Genomic DNA, 27,564 nt, shown 5'->3' with positions numbered 1-27,564 from the left:
AAAAAAAAAAAAAAAAAAAAAAAAAAAAAAAAAAGTAATGGCAAACCTACTTCACTGGAGTTGAATAAGGATTAAGTGAAATAATGCAGGTGAAATATCTGACCCTCGGTATATACAAGCCTCATATGTATGTGTTCCCATTTATGTAAAACAACAGTGTAAGCATATTCATAGAAAGCAATTCAGAATGTACTCTAAACTATAAGCAATGGTTATCTTGGTGTGGGGCGTTGGGGAAACCAGGGGCCTGCCTTTTTCTCCATCATATAATGCTGCCAAGTTTGATCTTTGAAAAAAGGACCTTAAAAAGTCCAACTGTATTTTAAACAAAAGTTTTAATACCTGGGTAAATAGCATCTAAACAAATAAGAAACTGAAAGCAGAGCCAGGCCCAACCCTGGGAGGCTGAGGAAGCGATTCTACTTTGCCTGCCCCAGCTCAACCCCTGCACTAAAAATCCCTGGCCCCAGCCCCAAGGTCCAGGGGGCTGTCCTGGGGGCAACCCGGCACCCCCCAATTGTCCCTCTTCTTGCACACACACACACACTCACACGCACACACACACAGGCTCGAACCCCGGCCTCCCAAGGGAAAGTGTGTTTTTTTAGGGTCTGTTCCAGGGCCAGCCGGGTCCAGGGGCCGAGGTGGGACTGCAGTGGCCGGGGCCCCTCACTGGGCAGAGTCAGTCCCGGCAGCTGCGGCCCCGCTGAGTCAGCCCGACAGGCGGCGCGCGCGGCGCCGCGTGACCCGCCGCCACGTGACCCGCGCGGGGCCGGGCCGCCAGCGCAGTCGCTGCAGCCGTCGCGGGAGGCGTCCGCGTAAGTGGGGAGCGGGGCTGGCGGGGACCTTCCTCGCGGGCGGAAGCGCGGAGCGCTGCCCCAGCCCTCCGGCACCCGGGACCCCGGGGAGCCTCTCTCACCCATTTTCCAGGCGGGATTGGAGGGGCGATGGGGTAGTAATCGGGGTGAGGGACACGCTGTACCCCACCGACGGCCGCACGGGCTACCTTCGCCTAGTGCCTCCCCACTCCCACTGACCGCAGTGCTGGGGGAGCAAAACGTCCTCCTTCGGAGCGATTACCTTTTCCCTCTTGTGCTTGGAGGAAACTGAGGACCCAGAGAGGTTGGCAAAGCAAGCCGGGCCAGTGGGAACACCCTTCCACTCGTCCTGAGACACCACGCAGCTCCCCAGGCAGAGCTCATTGCCCCACCGGTTCTAGTGGCCCAGCACGATCGATCCCGTGACCTCGCTACTTCTAGAGGAAGAGTCGCGGGGTAGGGGCGGGGAGGGGTAGAGTATCCCGCTCCCGTACCCGCAGCGGTTGGGGAGGCGGGGCTGCCGAGCCGAGCATCTGTCTGGATGGTAACAGCCAACATAGTAAATACTAGGTGATTTACATGCATTCTCTCATTTCATATTCCCCGTCGTGAAATCTGTGAAGTAGGTACTGTTGTCCCCATTTTTACATAGGAGGAAACGTCTCAGAGAGAACTTAGGTCCTTTGACCGAGGTCCTGCAGTTGGTAAGTGAAGGAGCTGAGATTAGAACCTAGGTCTGCCCCCAGTGGCGCCTCCTGGTGGGTTGTGGGTGGTGGAGGCGCCTGGCCCAGCCTCTTAGTTCTGGGAATAGAAAGTCAGGATTGTTGCTGGGTGAGAAAGGCTTCTCCTGACACCTCTGTCCCTTTCTCTGCCCCTTCCCATTGATTCCTTTCTGTCATCCCCTTGCCCCCGCTGCAGGACAATATGAAGCTTATCATCCTGGACCACTATTCTCAGGCCAGCGAGTGGGCGGCTAAATACATCAGGAACCGCATCATCCAGTTTAACCCAGGGCCAGAGAAGTATTTCACCCTGGGGCTCCCCACTGGTGTGTTCTTGGATGGAGGGGGTGCCGTGGATGGGGTGGAGAGAGTAGGCAACAGGGGCCAGGTACATAGGCTCACTCAGCCAAGGGACTTCATGGGGCCTCTGGGGTACTGGTGCTGAGAGAGCACCTCCCTACCCCTTCCATTTACAAAGGACCCCGCTTCTCTTATGAGTTGGTTTAGTCGCTGCCTATTCCTGCAGAATCCCGGAGCAGAAACGATCTTGGTTAGGCAGGAAGAACTTGATTTTTAGGCTACATCCTAAGTCAGCCTTGTTTACCAGGGTTTCTTAATAGAATTAAGTCTGATACCCTAAGGCATTCATCTTATGTAATGAATTAATTTCTCTTCTCTGCATCTAGAGGGGTACTAGCTAACTACCATCCTTGGGAGAATTGAGAAGATAGTCACTTAGATAATTTTCTGTAAGACTTAATTAAACACAGGTCCTAAGTAAAAAACAGCCCTGATTTCTTTTGGAAAAAATCAACATGTGGCTTTTTTAGAAAGATATTTTGACCCCAGCTCCTCAAGACAAATGTCCTGATTATTTCTTTCAAAGATGAGTGGGTTTGCCCTAGTGGCCCTAAATGACGCATCCATTAGAGAGAGAGGGAGAGACTGTGTGTGTGTGTGTGTGTATGTGTGTGTGTGTGTGTGTTGGGGGGGATCTTCAGACTTCTTCTTTTTTTTTTTTGTCTTCCTTGCAATCCAAACTTTTTTTGTAAATGGCCAATAGTAAATACTTTAGACTTCACTAGCCATACAGACTCTGTTGCAACTACTTAACTCTTTTGTTGTTTGAAAGCAGCTATAATTAGCCTGGTGTGGTGGTGCTCACCTGTAGTCCCAGCTACTTGGGAGGCTGACGTAGGAGGATCGCTTGAGCCGGTAGATTGAAGCTGCAGTGAGCCATGATTGTGTCACAGTACTCCAACCTGGTTGACAGAGTGAGACCCTGTCTCAAAAAAAGAAAAGACAACATATAAATGAATGAGTATGGTTGTATGTCAATAAAACTTTATGGACACTGAAGTTTGGCCTGACCAACATGGTGAAGCCCCATCTCTACTAAAAGTGCGAAAACTAGCCAGCCATGGTGGCGTGTACCTGTTATCCCGGCTACTAGGGAGGCTGAGGCAGGAGAATCCCTTGAACCTGGGAGGTGGAGGCTGCAGTGAGCGGAGATCGTGCCACTGCACTCCAGCTTGGGTGACAGAGCAAGACTCTGTCTAAAAAAAAAAAAAAAAAAAAAAAAAAAAAAAAAAAAAAAATATATATATATATATATATATAGGCCGCAGGCTAGATTTGACCTGTGGACCAAAGCTTGCTGAGCTCTGCACTGGAAGTTTGTGGGAGTGGTATCCATCTGTGCCTGTGAAACCACCAATGTCTCAGGCCCTCTGGAGGCTGTGCTAACATCCTGTCCCCTGACTGTGGGGAGACTCAACCTCTGTATGGGTCAGAGTCTGGCCTTCTGAAACTGTTCCTTAGTTCCCTCATTGCAGAGTCAGATCCAAGCTCTTCAAGTGGCATTCAAGGCCCTCCAAGACCTGGCCTCTCCCTGCCTGTCCTTCGGGAACCAGCAGGACAGCATTTCCACACGGGTTCCTTGGAACATTCCTTCTGTTAGATGTGGCACCTGTCAGGGTTCTGGTTGGAATCCACAGAAACCAACTCCAGCTAAATTAAGCAGAAAAGGAGTTTATTGGCTAGATATTGGAAAGCTCAGAAAATTGTTGGGAAGGCTAGAGGTTTGGAAAATGGCAGGAAAGAGGAAGCCACGTGGCTCAGGCATAGCTACGGCCTAGTCACATGGACCAACTGATTATTTTGGGTGGGCTCTGGAGAGCTGCCATTCACTCAGCAGGTATTTATTGAATACCCTCTGTGTGCAAAGCTCTTCTAGGTTGTGAGGATATAGCAATGAACAAAAAGGATATAAACTTCTGCCTTCTGAAGCTTAAATTATAATGGGAAAGACAGATAAACAATCAGCAAAATATAGAGCCTGCTAGATGGTGATAAGAGGAAAGGAGAAACATGAAGCAGGAAAGGATAGGGAGTGTGTCAGCGGGGTTGGGGCTCTGCAGTGTTGGATGGTGGCAGGGAGGCTGTCAGCCGGGGGCCAGGTTCTGTGGAGCCTTAGAAGGTCTGGTGTTGCTGAGAGTGAAATGAGAAGCTATTGGGTTTTGAAAAGAGGAGTGACATGACATGATCTAGATTTTTTTTTCTTTTCATCTTTTTATTTTGCAAAATTTCAAATATTCAAAAAAGTTGTAAAAACAGGTCAATACCATTCACCTACATTCACCAGTTCCCATTTTGCCACATTTACTTTGACCTTTCTCTGGCCCTTGTTCTTTATCTACACACACACAAGGTTTTTTTCTGAACCACGTGAAAGTAAGTTCCAGACATCCCGATACTTCTTTCTAAATCCTTCAGCACATAAATCCTGACAACACGGACATTCTCCTACACCATGACACCATCATACCTAAGAAAATGAAAAATCGGGCCATCATCTCATATGCAAACTATGTTCACAATTTTTTCTCAGTTGTTCACATTTATCTTTTATAGGTTGGTTTTTAAAAATTTAATCCAGTGTCCAGTCAGGGTTCATACATCTTTAGTCTTTTAATATACAGTGTCTTCCTGCCTTTTATTATGCGTGTGTTTTTATGACATTGACTTTTTTTTTTTTCTCGAGATGGAATCTGGCTCTGTTGCCCAGGCTGGAGTGCAATGGTGTGATCTCGGCTCACTGCAACCTCCGCCTTCCAAGTTCAAGTGATTTTTGTGCCTCAGCCTCCCAAGGAGTAGCTGGGATTACAGGCGCATGCCACCATGCCCAGCTAGTTTTTGTATTTTTAGTAGAGACCGGGTTTCACCGTGTTGTCCAGGCTGGTCTTGAACTTCTGACCACAAGTGATCCACTCACCTCAGCCTCCCAAAGTGTTGGGATTACAGGTGTGAGCCACCGCACCCAGCCATGACATTGACTTTTTAATGAGAGTCAACTAGGGCTTCACTGCTCCTCAGGGAAGTCTTCCTTGAACCCTGAAGCACTGGGTGAGCCTGTGCTTTACCCCATCACAACTGATGTTCCTGCTTTGTGTTCTACTCCTAAGCAGTGAGTTCTTTTAGAGTAGCTACTGTCTTTTGCTCCCTGTGTCCTTATCACATGGCCCTGTGCCTTGCACATAGTACTTGTTTAGGGAGTATCATGTCAGTAATTAAGTCTGACATTTACTCAGGTACAGATCAGAGTGATTTCAGTCGTCAGTGTGCTGGGCACTGGGGATTCAGCAGTGATCAAGGCAGACACAGCCCTGCCCTCCTGGAGCTTACAGTCTAGTGGTGAAATAGGCATTAAACAAGCAATTAATGGATGGATGGCAGTTTGGATTGGAGTAGTGGGTAGGACTTCAGATCTAACAGAGTCTCCCTGTAAGCAGCCCTGATTCATTCCTGTATACCAGACTGGGGGTGCGAGGGGCTTTCATGGCTGTGGCCTCTCTTCCAGGGAGTACCCCACTTGGCTGCTACAAGAAGCTGATTGAATACTATAAGAATGGGGACCTGTCCTTTAAGTATGTGAAGACCTTCAACATGGATGAGTATGTGGGTGAGTCTTTCTGTTTCAAGGATCTTTCCTGATTCTAGGAGACTCATGATGCTCCTCTCATTGGCCCAGCCCTGAAGAGGAATCAGGGAGCCAGTAACATTTGGTGATAGGCTCAATTATCAATACTTAAATCTCTCGGTTTACTCAGCTATAAAATGGGGCTAATAAAGCTGACCTCACGGGTTGTCAGCATTAAATGATATTATAATAGATGTGGAAGTTTCTTATACATAACAAATACTTAATAAATATTAGAGTATCTCCTTCTCTGCCGGCTCCCCAACTCCATGCCATTTCTTTCTGGAACAAATGATTGCAAGTGGGATCCCGGCTGGGGTGTTTCCCCTGGGATTCGTGTCTGGGCATTCTCTCCAGTGTGCAGCCTCCGGCTCACCTTTCTACCAGGTATACTTGGAGGGGACCTGAGATTGGTGTCCTTCCTGCTGCTGAAAAGCTATATCTTGGTCTTCTATCACTTCACCTTCCCCGAGTCATTTTGTAATAGCTTCACTTTAAACATCCTTTAAAAAAAAAAAAAATTCTGCCACTTTGAGAGGCTAAGGCGGGCGGATCATGAGCTCAGGAGTTTGAGACCAGTCTGACCAACATGGTGAAACCCCGTGTCTACTAAAAATACAAAAACTAGCAGAGCATGGTGGCACGTGCCTGTAGTCTCATCTACTTAGGAGGCTGAGGCAGGAGAATGGTTTGAGCCTGGGAGGCAGAGGTTGCAGTGAGCCGATATCGCGCCACTGCACTCCAACCTGGGCAACAAAGCAAGACTCTGTCTCAAAAAAAAAAAAAAAAAAAATGTGGTAAAATACATGTAACATGACATTTACCATCTAAACCACCTTTCTGTGTACAGTTCAGTAGTGTTAAGTCCATTCACATTGTTGTGCAACCAATTTCCAGAACTCTTTTCGTCTTGTAAAACCCAGGCTCTATACCCATGAAACAACAACTTCTCATTTCCCCCTTCACCAGCCACCGGAAACCACCATTTTAATGTCTGTTTCCATGAATCTGACTACTCTAGAATCACACTAGAGTATATAACTGGAATTATAAAGTATTTGCCTTTTTGACTGGCTTGTTTCACCTAGTATAAAGTCCACAAGCTTCATCCATTGTTGTGGCGTGTGTCAAAACTTCCTTCCTTTTTAAGGCTGATTTGACATATTCTTAATGCTTAACATTAAACATTTTTTTTTTCCTGGCTAAAAAAAAGTTGATTTGGGGGAAGCCCGGAGATAGTTCTCTCTAACCACCTGGTGTTCAAGCTGGAATTTATTCAGGCTGAGCGGGTGGAACTGGGAGTGGATGGTGGGGTGAGAGGCACAGGGTGAGGGGTGTGCTTGCTTGCTTTCTAAGATGCGCCCAGCCCTACCCCAGGTGGCCAGAGTGTCCCCAGCCTCTAGTCTATGGTCATTGCCTTATGAAAAGCAGATCAGAATGTGGGGATTTCCCAGGCCTCTGGTGTGCAGTTACTCTGGCCCAGCCCTGTGGCCACAGATGGTGGCACTGGGTGGGTGGACACTTACGGATACTGGCTCAGCCTGTCCCGAGTGGCTAGGGGTCAGAAGGCTGGTGCCCAAGGCTCCCAGATGGGCAGACCCCTGGGAGTATCTCTATAGGTCAGTATGGTGTCCTGGCATCCTCCTTAGGAGGGGGGCTTTGGCTTGGCCTAGGCTTGACTGAGTGTCCCATGGCCCAACAGGCCTTCCTCGAGACCACCCAGAGAGTTACCACTCCTTCATGTGGAACAACTTCTTCAAGCACATTGACATCCACCCAGAAAACACCCACATTCTGGATGGGAATGCAGTCGACCTACAGGCAGAATGTGATGCCTTTGAAGAGAAGATCAAGGCTGCAGGCGGGATCGAGCTATTTGTTGGAGGTGCGCTTGACACCCTGTAGCACACATGTCCAGGGCCAGACTCGTGGGAAGAAGGACAAGACACCATGCCTGTCACCAGACAGCTTCCTCTGGGTGTGCTGGTGACTGTAGAGACAGAGGTGGGAGAAATGCGCCCTGCCTGGCTCAGTTACTCAGGAACTGTGTTTTCTTGGGGATCTCTTTCTGCAGTTTGATGCCTTATCTGTAAACTGAGAGGTTTGAGTCTGGACTCTGAGTTTCTGTCTACTCCCCAGTCTTAAGGTTTTATGGATCAGTCCTGGAACTTCTCTAAACATTTAACATCACAAACTCACGTAGTTCCAGAGGCTCCGTACAGCCCCTATAGATAGCCAGTTGAACCCCAGAGAAGTTAGGTGACTCACTCAAGGTCTGCAGGCAGGAGCGGGTGTCTGCCTCTCCAATTTGTGCCCTGGTTCCTCCTCTGGGCTGCCCTTCTGTGTGTCCATTTGTTGCCACCTCTGGAGTTACCCATGAGGGGTAACATTGAACTGCCTTTTATTGCTCTAGAGATTACTCTTATCTAGAAGAGTGGGGAGGAAGGGGGCAGGAGCTCTCATTCTCTGAGATATTAGAACCTATCCAGGTTCTCTGGTGTTTTATTCACTGTACCTCTATCCCAGAAGCAGGACACTCTAACTATAGGCAGAAGAGACGGAGAAGGTACACTTTTCTAAAAATCTGGGGAGGCAGAAGCTGTTTGGAGTGCTTCTTCCTCAGCTTTTTGAGGTCGATAGCAAGTTAACAACGTCTGTGTGTGCTTCAGATAGAAATGGTGGGGAGGGTCTCCTCTGAGACAGTACGGCAAAGAGAAAGAAATGGTAGGGAGGGGGACAGATCACATGTTTAAGGTGTACCTGCCCAGGGCTGCAAATGAGAAAGGTGACACAGTTTTCAATGGTTTTTTTTCAGACCCTAGTTAGGGAAGGAGAGATTGTCCATGCTTGAAATCTCGGATCCCTGGGACTCACAGGGCTGCGCTGGCTCTCTCCCTGTAGGCATCGGCCCTGATGGACACATTGCCTTCAACGAGCCAGGCTCCAGTCTGGTGTCCAGGACCCGTGTGAAGACGCTGGCCATGGACACCATCCTGGCCAACGCCAGGTTCTTTGATGGAGAACTCGCCAAGGTGCCCACCATGGCCTTGACGGTGGGGGTGGGCACTGTCATGGATGCTAGAGAGGTAAGGGTGCAAGGGCCCCACCAGCCTTGCACTGGGGTGGACTTGTCTTTCTCTTGTTAACTATACTGGTACCACCTACATATTAAAGATGAAGACATGATAAATAAGGCTAAAATCCTTCCTGCCCTGTTACTCACTGTTCCTCTTGCCTCTTTGGAAGACATCATTATTCCCAGTGTGAAGTGAATCCCTTGAGCACTTTTTTGGTGCCATTAGCTGACTGCCTGGGACACCAGGCTCTCTGGCCTCGGGCCCCTTTCATGCTTTTCACAGGCAGAGAGGAAGCCAGCATCCCTAATGTTGGAGTATGAATTTTGTACCTGACCAGGTGTGGAGAAAGGGGGTTCCTGGTTCCTTGTAGTTGGTAGAGGTCACTGTTTGGACACCAGGGATGCCTGTGCTTCTAGGCCCATGCTCAGAGATTAATAAATGTGGGATGTGTGATTAAAATGTAAGTGTTTTAAGCTGAATTTAGTTTTTCCCCTAAAAAATTGGCTATCATTTGAATTTGAATTTTTTGTGGTTCTAATTTCCTTTCTTTCATGAGAACTTTAGAAGCATTTTCTCTTCCTTTCTGACGTGTATTCAGTAGGAAGCAGCTAAGACAGGTTAGATTTACATTTCTTTGCCCAAGTCAATAAACAAGCATCTAAATCAGTGAAAAAATCCATTTAAAGTGAACTTTTGTGAAATGAGTGATGGCACCCAGATTTCTTTTAGGTAACTTCAATCAGTACATGGGGTTTAGATGTTTACTTGCTGTTTTTGGCCTTGCAGCTTGGAAATGGGTTGAGGGCCGTCCTTATTGTGAGGGCATCTTGATGTGGGAAAGGGCCTGGGGCTGGAAATCAGGAAATTCTTTTTTCTAAAAAGAGTTCTGGGTTGCTGAAGGGTCGAGAAGAAATAGTCACATTCCCTCTATGCTTCTGCATTCTAATCTTTTAAGGAATGAACAGCAAATCCTGTTCACAACTCTGTGGCACATGTGAATTAAAATGAAAGGAAATCTATAGAATTGAGGTTTTTTTTCTCTTTTCCTGCCCTTGAATAGAGCTGAGTTCTTTAAGATCATTTACATTCTTGATATTTTAACTGTTAAGTGGAGACTGTGCCTTTGTTTTATTATGTCTAAACAAAACCATCACCCCAAGTCACATTAGTTCATAGGTTTAATGCTGTGAACTGAAAGTGACCAGATTATGGGGCAGCCTTTCTGGGATTCAGCCTTAGAGGCCCCACAGATAACTCCCATCATTGCTTGCAAAGTGCCCTTGCTGATGGTGCAGGTTGGCAGCCCTCTTTCACAAACTGTGTTTGTGGAAAGTTACCCAGCTGATGACGTAACAGGCCTGGGCATGGCATGTCTGTTTGCAGGGCACCTTCACAGTCATCATCAAAGATACCTAGAGGCACTGTCATGTGGTGGTCAGGAACATGGACTTTGGGGTCATAAATGACCCTGGCCAAGTTACTTAACGCCCTGGGGCTCCATTTTCTTACCATATAACATGGGGATAATGATGCTGCCTGCCTCGGGTTATTTGTTTGATAAAGCACAGGGATCACTGAGCAAAAGTATGTTGCGTGGTAACCACTTACAATGTGATATGAAAAACTATCATCCTTACAACTACCTGGGGTATATGGACTGCTCCCCTTCATCATGGACTTGTTTTCTGATCCCCAGGTGATGATCCTCATCACAGGTGCTCACAAGGCATTTGCTCTGTACAAGGCCATCGAGGAGGGAGTGAACCATATGTGGACCGTGTCTGCCTTCCAGCAGCATCCCCGCACTGTGTTTGTGTGTGACGAGGATGCCACCTTGGAGCTGAAAGTGAAGACTGTCAAGTATTTCAAAGGTGAGGGAGGTGTGGGTCCAGGAGCAGGTGGTCAAGCTCAGGGTGTGCTAAGAGTGAGAAGGAGATCCAGCTTTGATCCTCTGGTCATTTTAATTGACAATTGTAATCTTAATAAATATCCAACTTGACTGCATCACACTACACAGTCATTTCTCTTCCTCCTGTGACTGCAAAGATCCATTTCTGGAGATCTGTTTGCTCTGAGAAGGAGGAAAGAAAATGTAGCGTGTGGTCCAAGGACTATGTGGTGACCTCGCAGTGTCATTGAGCCTCAGGTTTTCTCTTTTCAAATCTTATACAGCCATTCCCCTCTAGGTGAGGCACTGAATTATCAGGAGGATCTTCCTTTCTTTTACTTATTTTTTTGAGACAGGGTCTTGTTCTGTCGTTCGGGCTGGAATGCAGTGGTGTGATCTCGGCTCAGTGCAACCTCCAACCCCCAGGTTCAAGTGATTCTCCTTGCCTCAGCCTCCCAAGTAGCTGGGATTACAGGTGCCCACCACCATACCTGGCTAATTTTTATATTTTTAGTAGATACGTGGTTTTGCCATGTAGCCCAGGCTGGTCTCCAACTCCTGACCTCAGGTGATCCACCCGCCTAGGCCTACCAAAGTGCTGGGATTACAGGCGTGAGCCACCATGCCCGGCCCTTCTTTTACTTTATTTATTTTTTTTTTTGAGACAGAGTTTCACTCTTGTTACCCAGGCTGGAGTGCAATGGCCCGATCTCGGCTCACCGCAACCTCCGCCTCCTGGGTTCAGGCAATTCTCCTGCCTCAGCCTCCCGAGTAGCTGGGATTACAGGCACGCACCACCATGCCCAGCTGATTTTTTGTATTTTTAGTAGAGACGGGGTTTCACCATGTTGACCAGGATGGTCTCGATCTCTTGACCTCGTGATCCACCCGCCTCGGCCTCCCAAAGTGCTGGGATTACAGGCATGAGCCACCGCCATCCTTCTTTTACTTTAAAAGGATGCATGCTGCTTTAGGCAAACATGAATATCCTCCTTTACACAAGCAGGTCAATTAGTAATTTGTTCTTTGCTGAAAAGACTAACCTTTAAATAGTCAACTCCCATAGTGATTGAATTTATAAAAGTTCCATGAATATAGCACTCACTGTGAATAACTCTTTTCATACTTTTAGGGTGTTTATCATTTATCATAGAGAAAAGAGAGACGTGTCAGCTCTAAGACAAAATTTGAGAGCTCCTGGATGTTATGATTGATAGAGGAACTCTTGCCACTGCCTGAATTAACTACTTTTTGTTTTTAATTTTTTGTAGGTTTAATGCTTGTTCATAACAAGTTGGTGGACCCCTTGTACAGTATCAAAGAGAAAGAAACTGAGAAAAGCCAATCTTCTAAGAAACCATACAGTGATTAGCCTATGCTGGGACCGAGTGTCAGATACCCGTAGGGAAAGGCAGGTCTTTCTGGAAATTGTCTTTAGAAGAAAGAATTCTATTTCTTTAATCTAGCATGGTTACTCCAGATAAGTGGGTGAACTTATTGTTCTTGGCTATGAGGCTGGGAGCCTAGTCATGGAGTTTAGCTATAGGGAGAATTATTTGTTTGTAACTTAATCAAAAAAAAAATCTCTGAAAAATGTATTCCATCATTTTGATGTCTGCCAAATCCAGGTTGGGAGTTTTAAGCTTTTTGTTCTGCTTCAGCAACGGTTCACATGTACGACACACTCCTGTCAGGAATTTCTCTCCTTACATGCACTGATTTTCAAGCGGGAGGGAATTAGGGGCTTGTGTATATTGGACACAACCTCTTTGAAGAGTCTGGAGAGTCCCTCTTGCACAGGCCTGCTCCTTGGTTGAGAACCATTGTTCCAGGTTAAGGCACAAACTCTCAATATCTAAAGTGCAAGGAAGCAGTCTCTCTGGTCCGTAAAAAGTGCAATGGAAAGAAAACGACCCCTTCCTTCCTTCCTCTAGTTGTTTTCCAGTTTCACAGCTCTTCTCTGAACTGGAGTACTTGGGGGAGGATTTGGGTAGGTGGGGCCAAAGAGGTGGCTTCTACTGATAAACCCAGAGCTTCAAGGGGCCCAGCCACGTCAAACTTCTCTCCCCCAGGGACTCTTCAGCACCAAAAGGAGGAAGGTGGAAGCCCTTTTCCCCCCAGAGCCCTGTTTTCGTGAAAGGCCTCACTGTGGCTCCTGTTTTATATGCTCATTAGTAGATAGGCGGTCCACTGGGGCAACAGACACTGCCACAATTTCAGTGTTGTGTTCAGCCAAGGGGACTGTCTGGGCAGGCGGCTTAAGTGTGAGTTTAGTCACAGCTCCTGAGTGTCCCATTCTCAGGCTTCCCTAGGAAGTGAGTGCCGGGAAAACACACCAAATGCTTCTAGTATTGTTTCCCCACTTAAAATAGTTCTGCTCAGATTCACATGGTGTGGTCTGATCTTCTGCCCATTTATCCTTCTCCCTGGATCCCAAGGTGGTCTGTTGCCCTGGCTTCCTTTCATTCTCTTAGGCCTTCATGGAGTGGATGCTGCCTCCTCCTTGCTGTTTTTGTGCCTATTTGAAGCTACCGCTGCCTCTGCTTCTGGGAAAGAACTTTGAGAGCCTGGCTCAGGCCTAAGGGCTATGTTTGGTACCTGTGTTTTGTCTTTAGCTTTTCTACGTGATTGTGCTGTCATTCTGTTTTAAGTTCATGGATCAATGGATTTGTTTACAATGTGATATTTTCTATTAAATCCAGTATTTTCAAATAACATGTCATTTGTGGATTTGAGCCCCAAATTTAGAAGACTCTCTGGGCTATTTATATATTTTAGAAAGAGCTGGTTAGCAAAGCCTCACACTCAGTCCTCACAAGAGCTTGCAGGAAGGTCACAAGCAGAACAGTCATCTGTTGATCTCTTCTTCAGTCATCAGAGTAAAAATAAGAGATTTTATGAAAATGAAGCATCTATATGAAAAAGGGTAGGAATGAACAGATGAGAAATAAATGGTCATGTCTGGCTGCACCTGAGATCCAGATGAGGATACAGCTGTTAAAAGACTAAGGCAGATTTGTGATGAGGGATAAAAAATTGCAAAGTATGGAAAAATACATTTAGGGTTTTTTTTTTAATATGATGAAATATCTTAGGTCAATATAGCCAATTAAGGAGGTAGATATAGAAGTTGGAAGAAGGGTTTAATTTTTTAACAATTTCGAGGCTGGGTATAGTGGCTCACACCTATAATCCCAATACATTGGGAGGCCAAAGCAGGAGGATCACCTGAGATCAGGAGCTCAAAACCAGCCTGGGCAGCATAACAAGACCCTGTCTCTACAAAATTAAAAAAAAAATTAGACAAGCATGCTGGTGCATGCCTGTAGTCTCAGCCACTCAGGAGGCTGAGGTGAGAGGATTGCTTAGGCCCAGAAGTTCAAGAATGCACCCCAGCTCTAGACAACAGAACAAGACCCCATCTCAAAAAAAAAAACCCACCAATTTTGAGATATTATTTACATGCTGATAGTTAACATTTAAATATAAATCCAATGATTTTTATATTTATGGAATTGTGTACCTCCTTACCACAATCCTTTTTTTTTTTTTTTGAGACCCTAAAGTCTCACTGTGGTCTCCCAGGCTGGAGTGCAGTGGTGCAATCTCAGCTCACTGCAACTTCTGCCTCCTGGGTTCAAGTGATTCTCCTGCCTCAGCCTCCCCAGTAGCTGGGATTACAGGTGTGCACCAGCACATCCAGCTAATTTTTGTATTTTTAGCAGAGATGGGATTTCACCATGTTGACCAGGCTGGTCTTGAATTCCTGGCCCAAAATGATCTGCCTGCCTCGGCCTCCCAAAGTCCTGGGATTACAGGTGTGAGCCACCATGCCCAGCACCACAATCCATTTCTATCATTCCCCAAAGCTCCCTACTCCTAACCCCAGTCCCAGGCAATTACTGGTCTGCTTTGTGTCCATAGATTTACCTTTTCTGGTCATTTCACATAAATGGAATCATGTGAGATGACATCTTTTGTGTCTGGCTTTTTTCACTAAGCATAACCTTTTTCAGGTTCATATAACACACAGCAGTAGTTCATTCCTTTTTATTGCTGTATAGTATTCCATTTTGTGGGCATACGTTTTGTTTATCCAATCAAGAAAGGTTTAAATTTTAAGTATGTTATAGAAAAGAAATTAACTATATTAAAATTAAACAAAAAAGGATTTAGTGAATGACAACTAAACTGGATATCTCTGTATGAACTTGAGATCTTAGATCTGATGTCTTTCCCAAGTCTGTATTTTCTTGGTTGCTCAACAGCACTGTCCTGCTACAACCAGTGCTTATGTATTCAAGTGGGATATATACCCCTGGGTCAGCTTGGGCATCTAATACCAGGGCTCCTTGGACAGGAGCTAATCATATGTTTTAGGGCAGGGATCAGAGTGGGCCTGGAATATTTTGTTACTGGAAATAAGGGTGCTTTCAAAAATGTCTGGAGCTGGTCAGGCACGGTGGCTGTAATCCTAACACTTTGGGAGGCCGAGGCAGGCACATCACCTGAGGTCAGGAGTTCAAGACCAGCCTAGCCAAGATGGTGAAATGCCATCTCTACTAAAAATACAAAAAATTAGCTGGGTGCAGTGGCATGTGCCTGTAATCCCAGCTACTTGCGAGGCTGAGGCAGGAGAAAGAGTGGAAGGACGTGGAGGTGGAGGTTGCAGTGAGCTGAGATCATGCCACTGCACTCCAGCCTGGGCTACAGAGCAAGACTTTGTCTAAAAAAAAAATATATATATATATATCTGGGGCTTGTCCCAGTAAGTCTGGGGATGAAATAAAACAAAACAAAAATGTCAGTTTGTGCCTCAAAAATGAGGCAGTTTTGAGAGGACAAAACAGCCAGTTAAATGGGTTCCCACTTACCATTTTCACAATTTGATCAAAAAGGAAATATTAAATACAGCTGACTGGATCAAGTTGAATTTGTAAAACAGCAAGTTTGATAAGAAAGGGAAAAGGTAACATTAAGTGCACACAGAATTGTATTTCAGGAAGAGTGGACAGAATGTGTTTAAAGTTTTATTATATTTAGTAAAAAGTGGCAGTGTTGACATCAGTGGGTGCTGCCTTCCTCCATTAGTCTGTTTATAAAGTAGAGGTGAACACAAGAGCCTGGCCCACCATTCCCCCGATGGCCTACTCTTCCACTCTTTCCGTCCTTCAGGGCTTGCCTCTAATGTCATTTATCAGATAACTCTTCCCTGACCCTCCAACATAAAGCTGCAACCCCCAAGTTTGTATCCTTGCCGTGTGCTGTTTTCTCAGAACCTTTTACCACCAGACATGTATTTTGTTTCCCCCTAAATATAAGCTCCATGAAGGTAGGTGTTAAATACTGCTCTATTCTGCTCCTATAGCAGTGCCTTGGGATCTAGAAGGCACTGGTATTCGTTGAACCGTAAGCCTGGTAGTTGTCCCCGAGTAGTGATTGTACACAACAACCAGGGGAAATCATAGCATATTATATAATGGATGAGCCAAATGGCCTACTGAGGAGATCTAACTTGGCAAATTTGATGCTTCTTTCCTGGGAACCAAAATCCTTACTGTGATGAGATGCTAGTGAAACACATCCATTTCCAGTAAGATACAATGTGAAAGGATTTTGAGTTATGCAGTAATGGGCAGGCAAAACAGAACATAGTAATTTGGACCCCAGGGGAGCCATTACCACCAGCTGGCAGTCATGCTACATTAACAATCATACTAGTCCCTTTAGTCTCCTCAAAGACTAATTTGTAAGGTCCCAAACCTCTAACCCCTCTACCCCAGTTTTCCTCTCAGCCGATGACCTCGAAAACAAAAGCAATCAGAAAAGAATGTCCATGAGTTCCCACCATCACACACCCACAAGCCAGCCCTGCTCTCACACTCTGCTGTCTTCCTGTTACCTGCTCCTTGGCTGAGCCCTCTGCTTGCATATAAGATCCCGTCCTCTTTTGCCTCCTTGAAGATGTTGCTCTGACAACACTCCATCTCTCACCTACAGCATCAAATTGTCCTCTCCTGGACCACTCCTACAGCATTCAAGACAAGATTTAAAAACAAAACTCTACCTCATTTGCCCTCTCAGCTATATCCTCATTTCTCTGATCTCCTTTAGAGCAGTTTCTGGAGTTACCCATGCTCTAACTTTAATCTCTCCCTCTTCTATTCTCTCTTCTCCTTCTGGTATGGTAGTCCCCTTTCATCCACAAGGTATATGTTCCAGAATCCCCAGTGAATCTGAAATGTGAACAGTACTGAACCTGATACAGTTTTTTTCTATATACATGTGACTATGCTAAAGTTTAATCTATAAACTAGGCACAGTAAGAGATTAACAGAAATGAAACAGAATTATAAGAATACCACTGTAATAAGTTATGTGAGTGTTGTCTCTCTCCCTCTCTCAAAATTTTATTGTATTGCACTTACCTATTTTTGGACTACAGTTGACCATAGAAAGTGAAACTGTGGGTAAGGGGGAAGTACCATATTCTTATTATGCAGAGCTATGCTTTTCTTTCTTCTTTCCTTTCTTTCCTTCTTTCCTTTCCTTTTCTTTTGAGACAAGCTCGCACTCTTGTTGCCCAGGCTGGAGTGCAGTGGCATCATCTCGGCTCACTGCAACCTCTGCCTCCCAGGCTCAAGCGATCCTCCCACCTCAGCCTCCTCAGTAGCTGGGATTACAGGTGTGTGCCACCATGCCTGGCTAGTGTGTGTGTGTGTGTTTTGTAGAGACTGGGTTTCGCCATGTTGCCCAGGCTGGCCTCTAACTCCTGGCCTCAAGCAATCGCCTGCCTCAGCCTCCCAAAGTGCTGGGATTCCAGGTACAAGCACTGCATCCAACCTACACTTTAAAAAATTATCCAACAGTTCTTGGATATTCTGTTTTCAAAAAACTTTCCATTCCTTTTTGAAAATTTTCAGTTTCAATGTGGGCACTTTCTATTGACGTATCTTCAAGCTCACTGATTCTCTGTGGCAGTGTTCAGTCTTATGAGCCCATCAAAAGTATTCATCTCCGTTTCAATGTTTTATTTCTAGCGTTTCTTTTGGATTCTAAGTTTCCATCTCTTGCTTGTATTACCTGACTATTCTGTTATGTATTTCACTTTTTCTATTAGAGACTTGGCACATTAATCAGTTATTTTAAATTCCTAGTCTGATAACTCCCAAATCCCTACCATATCTGAGTCTGGCTCTGATGCTTGCTTTGTCTCTTTTTCCCTTTTAGCATGTTTTGTACTTTTTTACTAAAGCCAGACATGATGTATTAGGTAACAAGAACTGAGGTAAATAGGCCTTTAATGTAAGTTGTGTGTTTATCTGGCTAACAGGCTGCGTTTAATGTTTGCTGTGGGTGCTAGAGACTCTGATTTTCCTCAGTGTCCTTGTCTTCCCTGTTGTCTTTGGGTTTCCCTAGAAATTCCTTATTAAAATAGAGTCTGTGTCTTGCAGCTTTCTCTGTTGGAATCCACTGTTACCCTGGAGCCCTACTGAAGGTATCGTATTGGTGAGGAGAAGCACTGCATACTCTTATGATTACATCTGTCTTTTCTTTTTTTAGTGGAACCTTGTTTTCCTCTTATGTGAGACAGGAAGGCTAGAGGCAGGTTGAGACATCCATCTGCCTTTCTCCTAGGCTAGAGAAGGCTCCTGCAAGTAGTTTTCCCTGAGAAAACCGTTCTCTGCCATGGAGAACAGAAGCTCTGGGGCTACTTTCTTCCTGGATGTATTTCAAAATGGTTACTTTCCCCTTCCTGTGTCCAAAGCACAAGGGAATTTTCCTGTCATCTTTACAGAAGAACCCAGTGGGTGTCCTTGAGGTAAAATCCACCAAAGTGTGGGGTCCCCTTAGACTAGCTCCTGGTTTTGAATTCTCAAGCTAGTTAGTCCACACTTAGCTCACAGCCATTTGTTTAGATCTCAATCACTGGCTCCAGCAGCTTCTGCCTTAGGTGAGCCAATCTATTTTCCTGCTTGTTTTTGCAGTGAAGATTTGCCCTGTGACCTCAATTCTCTGAAAGATGTAAAAAAAGCTGTTTATCAGTTTTCTCAGCCTTTTTCTTATTATGAGGACACCCCATTCTTTCTCAAACACATTCCAGATTTGCAACTGCCCTCCAATGATACAGCACTTGTCAAAGTCCCAGGGACCTCAATACTGACTGCTACAATTGTTACAGCTCACAGTACTTGACCTTTTTGCGGTGTATGACACAGCTGATTACTCCTTCCCTTAAACTTGACTTGGTTTCCAAGACACCACACACGGCTGGTTTTCTTACCTTACTGGCCACTGTCTGTCTTTGCTGGTTCTTCCTCATCTCTTTGACCTCTTAGCATCTGGAGTGACCAATACTCAGTCCTTGGGCCTTTCTCTACATGTAACTCACTCCCTTAGTGATCTCATCTCGTCTCATGGCTTTGAATACCATTTACATGTTGACTCCCACAATTCTATCTCCAGCCTGAGTCGCTCCCTTCAACTCTGGACTAGAATATCCTGCTGCCTATCTGTCATCTCCCCTGGGATAACTACCAGGCATCTCAAATTTACCTGTCCACAACCAGATTCCTGATATTCAGCCACAAACCTGTGCTACCTACAGGTTTCTCATCTCAACTGCTCAAAAATACCTAGAAATCAACCCTGATGCATTATTTTCTCACATTATACATCAAGCCTATCAACAACTCCTATTAGTTTTACCTTCGAGATAAGTACAGAATCTAATCAATTCTCAAGATTTTAACTTCTGGCACCCTGGTAAAAGCCAACTGCACTTTTCGCCTGAGCCACTGTAAATGGCCTCCTAATTGGTTTCTTTCCACCTTTGCTCACCATTCACCTAAGACACAAGCCAGACCCTATCACTCCTCTGCTCAATGCCCCCCATCTCAGAGTGGCAGCCAAAGTTCACACAAGGCTCTGTATAGTCTACAGCACCACCTGCTCATATCCCATCTCTCACTCTTCCTTGGTTTGCTTCAGCCCTGACTGGCTACCACACTGTTCCTAGAGCCCGCTTACATGCTCATATCCCAAGGGCTTTGCCCATGCTGTCTCTGCCTGGAACTCTCTCCTCCCAGGTGTCCAGAAGGTTCAATTTCACACTGCCCAGCCTTTGTTCAAGTGCTATCTTAATGGAGTCTTCTCTATAAATAGATTCCAACATTGCCCTGCCTCCCCTAACTCTGTATTTCTTCTCCCCAACTTCTATGACTTTTTTTTTTTTTTTTTTTTGAGACAAAGGTCTTGCTTTGTCATTCAGGCTAGAGTGCAGTGGTGTGATCAAGGCTCACTGCCAGCCTTGACTGCCTGAGCTCAAGAAATCCTCCTGCCTTAGCATCCTGAGGGTCAGCTGGGACTACAGGCACATACCACTGCAGCCAGCTAATTTTTAGGTTTTTGTTTTGTTTTGTTTTGTTTCTTTAAAAGACAGGGTCTTGCTTTGTTGCCCAGACTGGTCTCAAAACTCCTGGCTTCAGGCGATCCTCTCACTTCAGCCTCCCAAAGCACTAGGACTACAGGCATGAGCCACTGCGCACGGCCCCATGGCACTTATCTTCTGATGAATCAGATAATTTACTTAGTGTCTCTTTCCTTCTGTCAGAATTTAAGTTCCACGGGCAGGGAGATTATGTCTGTTTTATTTACTGCTACATTCTCACCACCTTGAAAAAGAGTAAGGCCCATTGCAGGGTATTCCATCAATATTTGTTAAATAAGTGAGTTATTCTAGGCAATACTATAGGTTGCAAAAAGTAGAATGAGATTGAGGGTAAGACCCACAATTGCTTTTAAAATTTACATGTATTTATGTTGTATTAGTGTAAGTTTAGTTGTTTTTCTTTTTTTCATTTTTATAATGAAGGGAAAAAGAGATACAAGCAAGGTAAAGAAGTGACTATGTTGACTTTGTACTTAGCAACTTCAGCATCAAATCTCCCTAAGTTTCCAGTGTACACAATCTTCTCCAAAGCATCCTCTGGCTCGGAAAAATGTGGGAATCCTTGGAGTGGTAAATCTTCAGACAACCTGAGAAACTGTACAGTCTACACGATGGGTGCTGAAAGTTGATTATTACCATCAACATTTGTTAAGAATACCCCTAAAGCTCCCATAGCCAGATTTCTGACCACACTCAGTCTGGCCTGATTTTTTTTAGTTAAGATAAGGTTTGGGGAGCAGGCTGGCTCCTCTTACCAGCATCAAAGGGGACCATGATGTTAAAATTCCTAGGTCCTACTTAGGAATTTCATATACAACTTCATTTCCCTACTTTGGTGGCTGAAGGTAAGTGCCACTATCAGGAATGACACTCTGCTATGTAACAACTGCATGTCAACTGTGGTTCATGTACACTTTTAAGTATTTAAAAATTTCAGATAATACTGCTCTTCCTGCCTTGCTAGCATTGTTAGATACCATTCTGTCTACTATAGTATAAAACAGACTATACTGAAATATGAGAAAAATTTAAATACCAGAAGTTACATCTACTTCTAAAACAAAACAACATACTCTTACCTGTCTTAACCAGTGACTATATATTTTTTCATCAGTTATCATTAGTTTTTATAAAAGAGAGATATGGAAATTATTTACATGATGAAAGATTTCAGAACTTCAGTGGAATGGGTAGCTTCATGTTGACGCCATTTCAATAGTGACTTATTTCAGTCTATATACTTTCCAAGAATGTCACCATCTCTAAATCGGAAATAATCCTTGTCATCTAGAACTACTTTGGCGCCTCCACATTCTTGGAGAAGAACTTTATCTCCAACTTTGATGGTAACTGGTTGAATCTCTCCACCCTTTCCTTTAGAACCCGATCCAACAGCAACTACTGTTGCTTGCAACACTTCTCCTTGAGATTTTTCTGGAAGGATGTCTCCTGTGGGTTACAGTTTCAGCAGCACTCTTTTCAACCAATACTCGGTCAAAGAGTAGAAGAAACTCTCTAAACGCCTGTCTTGCCATGAGTCCCTCTGCCTCAGACTCAGACTGTGCTCTGGCGCACCGTGGCAAGACCACCAGTGACTATATTTTTATAACATGGGAACTTCTGCCACCTGCTGGCAAAGTTAACACTAGGTGGGAGTTCCAAACTCCAGTCAAAATTCTGAAATTCCCTTTCAAAGCAGACAGCCACATGAATAACTTTATTATTATCTCCTCTAATTAACTCTCATTACTCTTGACAGAAAAAATAAATACTAAGTACATTAAGAGATTACTAATGTAAATTAGAACTGTCTACGACTAAAAAAGAAGACTTTGGGCAAATGACTTTGGGCCAGGCATGGTGGCTCACACCTCTAATCCTAGCACTTTGGGAGGCCAAGGCGGGTGGATGACTTGAAGTCAGGAGTTCGAAACTAGCCTGGCCAACATGGTGAAACCCCATACAAAAAAAAAAGAAATTTGCTGAGTGCAGTGGAGGGCACCTGTAATCCCAGTTACTCAGGAGGCTGAGGCAGGAGTATCTCTTGAACCTGGGAGGCAGAGGTTGTAGTGAGCCAAGATCATGCCATTGCACTCCAGCCTAGGTGACAGAGTAAGACTCTGTCTCAAAAAAAAAAAAAAAAAAAAAAAAAAAAAAAAAAAAAAAAAAAAAAAAAAAAAAAAGACTGCTGACACCACCAAAAGTCTGTCTGGGAATATGGCTTCTTCTGATTCTCAGCCTTTCTTACCTTCACCAGCTCCTCCACAGGTCAACAGGAAGGAATACATCTACTCAACAAGCTTTGGGATTTAGCCAAGATGGCAAGCTAATTCTCACACCAGTGCACAGTCTAATGGGTCCAGCTGACTTCCTGACTTGATCAACTTGCTCAGTGTTTAATGTTTCTCAAGAAGCTGAGCAGAAAAATTACCAGAACAGGTGAACAGCCTAAAACTGCATATACAGCACTGGAACATCCTGAGAAGTAACCAATTTAAAGCTACAGAAGATCTCAGTCAAAAAGAAATCATTGATTTGCTAAGCCTGCTAGGATTAAGTTATCTGTCTTTAAAAGTTTTTTGGGCTCCTGCCCAATGCAGCTATACCAAGGTCTAATGAATGTTTATATAAAAATAAAAACAGATGAGAAACTGTGACAGCTGAGTGGGGTCTAAGGGAACACAATGACTAAATCTAATAATGTGGTATCCTAGAAGGGATCCTGGAACAGAAAAAGGACATTAGGTAAAACTAAGAAAATCCGAAAAAAGTATGAACTCAATAATAGCAATACTGCTTCATTAATGTGATAAATGTGCCACACTAATATGTTAATAAGGAAAACCAAGTATGGGGTACATGGGAACGCTGTACAATCTTTGCAATTTTTCTGCAAATCTATATTCTAAAATACAGTGTCTTTTATAAAAAAGATGGTTAATAGGGTAGCTTAATAAAAATTAAAACTAAAAGAAAGATGGATGAAACAAGATGCATCTCAATTGACAGAGGCAGATCCTTAAGTTAGTTCGATCGCAAGCTTAAAATGTCACAGAGCTTCTATTTTGACTTTAAAAAAAAAAAGTTACTTGGTAGCTTATTTTCATTTATCAGCTCTAGACCCAAACTTTTTACATAAAAATGAAGAGACATTGACTCTTCAAACTCCCCCACAAAACACCCAGGAGCCTAGGCACCATGACTCATGCCTGTAATCCCAGCACTTTGGCAGGCAAAGGCAGAGGATCACTTGAACTCAGGAGTTTAAGATCAGCCTGGGTAATATAGCGAGACTTCTTTTTTTTGTTTTTTTTTTTTTTTTGCGAGACTTCTTTTCTACTAAACATTAAAACAAAAAACAAACAAACAAACAAAGTAGCTGGGTGTGGTAGCACGTGCCTGTAGTCCCAGCTGCTCAGGAGGCTGAAGTGAGAGGATTGCTTCAGACCAGGAGAGCAAGGCTGCAGTGAGCTATGATTACACTATTGTACTCCAGCCTGGGTGACAGAGAGAGGCCCTGTCTCAAAAGAAAAAAGACCCATGAGGTTCATACTAATTTATGGCAAATCTCAGCTCACTGGTAAAAAAGACTTTCATGAAATTAAAGCAGGTACAAAACTCTTTATTCTATCATATATTTTGCTGACACAGCAACCTTCTACAAACCCAATTGTTTTACAAGGCATTTGGGGAGTTACCCAAATCTTTTATTTTACTAAGACAAAAGTACTCTACCAAAACTATACCATCTTAAAATTAGCTCATAACTCATGCTTCAAAAATACAAGCCCTGTTTTCTTTGTTAAAATTGAGTTATAAAGACTTTGCACCTAAGAGAGAATCACTAAGGTGACCAAATTTTTGAGACTAAACACCAGACACCTGTGTTGTATTTTTACTATCATAAATGGGAAAAAAGCCTTTCATTTCTTTCATAAAACTATATTATAAAGGCTTCTTTCCTACTTCCATGGCATCATCAACAACGTACAACAGCTTAAAATAAAATGATCTCTAGAAAATAACAAGTAGCTCACGAACTATAGAGCTTCTGAGTAGCTCTTTCTGAATAAATCTTAATTAAATTCCTCTTTGATCACAGAAATCACTCTTCTCAGGTATATATTGTAGAACAAATCATTTTAATTTCTTATCTTCAATTTATTCTTTAAATTAACCTCAATTTTTATACAAAATGTCCTGAATGGAAGACCATAAACTATCTGGTTTAAACAAAATATGGGCCCTAAAACCTAAGCTCAGTCACAAGCCCAGGTAAAAGACATGCTATTCTGTGACCTTTTTCTTAAGAATATGTAATATGCCGAACAATTTTAAAATGTGATTAGTTGCCTTGGTGACAGAACAAATAGCAGCAACTCTGTTCTAATTATAAGATAATCTTAAAATTTATTTTTATTTTTAAGATTAAGCATCCTCTTTGACAATCCAAAAACATAGTCTTTGCTCACTCTGGACACACATACCTAAAACAGTTAAAAGTGATTGCTCAATTTTCAATGACAAAGTAGGAAAAAAAGAATACATTGTCAAGCTACAGTTCAATTTTTCTGTCCTCTTTTCCAAAAAATTTTACTTTGCTACCTAGCCACTCACCAACGATAAGAAAAGACAATTTTTCAAAAAGCCAACAAAACCCAGAAAAAGGAACAGGTATCAATTCAAAATTATCACCCCAAACACTGCTGCTGCAAAAAAAGAGTATGAAGCCAAATTCCCATAGATTGTTAGAGAAGATCTTTAAAAGTAATCCAGAAAGTTAGGACTGGAACTACAGTGGTATAGACAGGTTATACTGTCATTATACGCATGTACAGTGGTAAATGCAGATAATTCAAGAACATTCAGCTTGGGAATATATTAAGCTTTCTCCTATTCCAGCAGAAGAAACAAAAACATGTGCTTCTGGAATATTAAAATTGTCCTTACAAACAGAAGGTAGGGAAAAGGTAATGAGGGAGAATGTGGAACACAAGTAGCAAAGACAAGTCATTTTGAATCTAGGCTCTAACACCCAGGAAAGTTGAATAGAACTAAAATTCTTCTGAGCCAGTTATCACTAAATTCTAGATTTGGCCTGAAACCAGTAGACCATATACACTACTAATAAATATCAAGTGCCCCACAGTGTTTGTGGTATTAAAACATATTTTTAAATTATTATAAATTTCCATTCTGAAAAGAAGATCAAAATGACACTGGACCATCCAGTCATTTTCAGAGTAAAGGACTTCCTCTAAAGAGAACTGACTTGGCAGAAATTTAGATTGGTAGGAATGTGATTAACATGGAGTAGATTAAATGAGATCAGGTTCTCAGTATAATTTTCATAAGGCTTCTACCCACCCCAGTTGTAAGGAGTAGTACTGAGGGAGCTCCAACAGAATGTCTTAGAAGGATGCTTCTCAGAGACAAAGGGTCTCTAAGTTTAACTCTTGACCCCTCTTCTCCTTACCTAAGGCTTGGGGAAGAAAATAAATATTTAATTTTTAACTATTCAGAGCTTTGGGAACATTATAATATTCTGTAGTTTCATTTTCTGAACCTTTGGCTTATAATTTTTCTCAACTTACATTAAAAATGTATGAATGCACCTTCTTCAGTAGTACCACATGAAAATATAAACCTTGTTCTTCCATAACTTCTACATAGGAAGAATGAATGAATAGTATCCTAAATATCCTGCAAAGTTACTTTGTGTACTTGACAAAAGATTAGGGAAAACCAATCCACTTCCATATCTGAAGCAGTAGTTAACTAGTCTTCAATCTCATCTTCCCAAATATCGTCAGCAACATCCACAGCATAAAACAGCCTGGAAGCATAAAGAAAGGTACATTTTAAAACACTTGAATGAAACAATATAAATTGCCTCTCCTTCTCTCAAAAATATTTTCTGTACTCTTATAACATTTCTGTACATCTTTTCTTCTCCTTTAATCATTCCACTGAGGAGGGCTGAAATCTGGGCCCCTCTGAACAATCTACCCTAAAGTTGGTTAAGAACAGCCCTTTTAGGGTGGATGAGTGCCTGCCCAGCTCCATTCCCATCTGGCCTGGAAATTTAATTGGCTGTAAGTCTTTTGGCCACAGCAGTCCCACTGAGGGCCTGGATTGAGGCAGGGAGGTTTGCCACACCACTCCAGCAACGATATGGGACAAAATAAGTTTGACCATCAATGCTTTCTCTGGCAAATCTCAGCCAAAAGGGGGAAAATGAGAAATAAAAATGAAATATAAGTCCCACAACCAACTGAACAGACCCTTTCCTGGCCAAGGGGACCCCAGAGTAATCTTGAAAATGGGAGGCCAGATATACCTGGTCATAGCCCCCTCCCTCACTGACCACCATTAGGTTTTCTTTCTTAAGGGTTAAACAAACCAACCCTTTGGGAAGATTTGCTCCACAGCTGATATCAACCAATGGCCTGATTGCTGTCCCTCCCTTCTACAGATTTGGAACAAAAAAAGGAGCAGCAGTTCTTCCTGCTAATACAGCGGTTCTAGCCAGTCTATGGAGGATGTGTACTGAGGTTTTCCTGTTCTCTGCTTCACCTTTTCATGTCAGAGAACTCCCCCACAGATCATGCTTATGCCACCTTTTTTCTTTTTTTGAGATGGAGTTTCACTCTTGTTGCCCAGGCTGGAGTGCAATGGCGCAATCGTGGCTCACTGCAATCTCTGCCTCCCAGGTTCAAGCAATTCTCCCGCCTCCTGAGTAGCTGGGATTACAGGCATGTGCCACCATGCCTGGCTAATTTTGTATTTTTAGTAGAGATGAGGTTTCTCCATGTTGGTCAAGCTGGTCTCGAACTCCTGACCTCAGGCGATCTGCCCACCTCAGCCTCCCAAAGTGCTGGGATTATAGGCGTGAGCCACCGCTCCCGGCCAATGCCATCATTTTTTGAACATGGGTCCCCTGAAGGGGAATGAAGCTCAACTGCACATGCGGCATGTTTCTCCTTTCATACATATTCATTACTCCTTCTATAGCTTATTGAATATGTACATCTGGCTATCTTGTAGGGCATAAATCCCTGTCTTCCTCTTCCCACCCTTAAAGTGTCTGTTTCTAGCTTCTGGCTGAAGGCTATGCTTCCCAACCTGTCAGAATGGCCACCTTGCAGGCTGCAACTCTTTATGAAAAATAAATCTCTCCTTTCCAAATTAAAACTAACAAAACAGTCCTTTTAGAATCCAGACAAACTCTCCAGGACCAAGGATAAACAATAATGGGGGATGAGTATCACAAAACTGATAATACTCGGTGTACACAATACATAGAATAAGCCAAGACTGGGGAAGTCAGGCAATTTAGAAGCAACTGAACTCTTTTAAGACACTATTATTAATATTACATGTTCATCACTCCATTCTATCTTCATGGTTCTTGTACCCTCCATTTGTAGAATGTTTTGTAGCTATCAATTTGTCTTCCTTTCCTTATGTTACCTACAATTTATGCAATTTCCAATGCTCGATTTCCAATAGTTCATGGCAGGAGTTGTTTCTTCAATTTCTCTTTTTTTTTTTTTTTTTTTTTTTTATGACGGAGTTTTGCTCTTGTTTCCCAGGCTTGAGTGCAATGGCGCGATCTTGGCTCACCGC

At 43.6% G+C, this 27,564-nt stretch overlaps 2 protein-coding genes and 1 pseudogene across 7 annotated transcripts in view; 1 reads left to right on the top strand and 2 right to left on the bottom strand.

The window, feature by feature from the left end:
* The first annotated feature begins 728 nt into the window (after window positions 1-728).
* On the top strand, window positions 729-13,201 carry GNPDA1 (glucosamine-6-phosphate deaminase 1). 2 transcript variants are annotated; one of them, XM_017532276.2, is made up of 7 exons: window positions 729-818; window positions 1,737-1,866; window positions 5,400-5,501; window positions 7,222-7,404; window positions 8,421-8,605; window positions 10,293-10,467; window positions 11,756-13,201. In XM_017532276.2, exons 2-7 carry the CDS (start codon window positions 1,743-1,745, stop codon window positions 11,854-11,856), a joined length of 870 nt encoding a protein of 289 aa, XP_017387765.1. In that variant the 5' UTR covers window positions 729-818; window positions 1,737-1,742; the 3' UTR covers window positions 11,857-13,201. The 2 variants fall into 2 exon arrangements, with proteins under 2 accessions (XP_017387765.1, XP_037595824.1); XM_037739896.1 differs by lacking the exon at window positions 1,737-1,866 and having other exon boundaries at window positions 751-818.
* Window positions 13,202-21,009: 7,808 nt separating this feature from the next.
* LOC108307091 lies at window positions 21,010-21,839 on the bottom strand (annotated as a pseudogene).
* Window positions 21,840-23,543: 1,704 nt separating this feature from the next.
* The window catches only part of RNF14 (ring finger protein 14), a 20,895-nt gene continuing 16,874 nt past the window's right edge, over window positions 23,544-27,564 (bottom strand). For all 5 annotated transcript variants that reach the window (XM_037739894.1, XM_037739895.1, XM_017532271.2 and 2 more), the window contains one exon: window positions 23,544-25,771. In XM_037739894.1, coding sequence (XP_037595822.1) covers window positions 25,714-25,771 — 58 coding nt within the window. In that variant the 3' untranslated portion in view covers window positions 23,544-25,713. The remainder of the gene's footprint in view (window positions 25,772-27,564) is intronic.

This window comes from Cebus imitator, unplaced genomic scaffold (assembly GCF_001604975.1).
Source record: "Cebus imitator isolate Cc_AM_T3 unplaced genomic scaffold, Cebus_imitator-1.0 Scaffold76, whole genome shotgun sequence".
NCBI classification, from domain to species: domain Eukaryota; kingdom Metazoa; phylum Chordata; class Mammalia; order Primates; family Cebidae; genus Cebus; species Cebus imitator.
The sequence above is the reverse complement of the archived record's forward strand: the minus strand, read 5'-3'. Positions and strand labels throughout refer to the sequence as shown.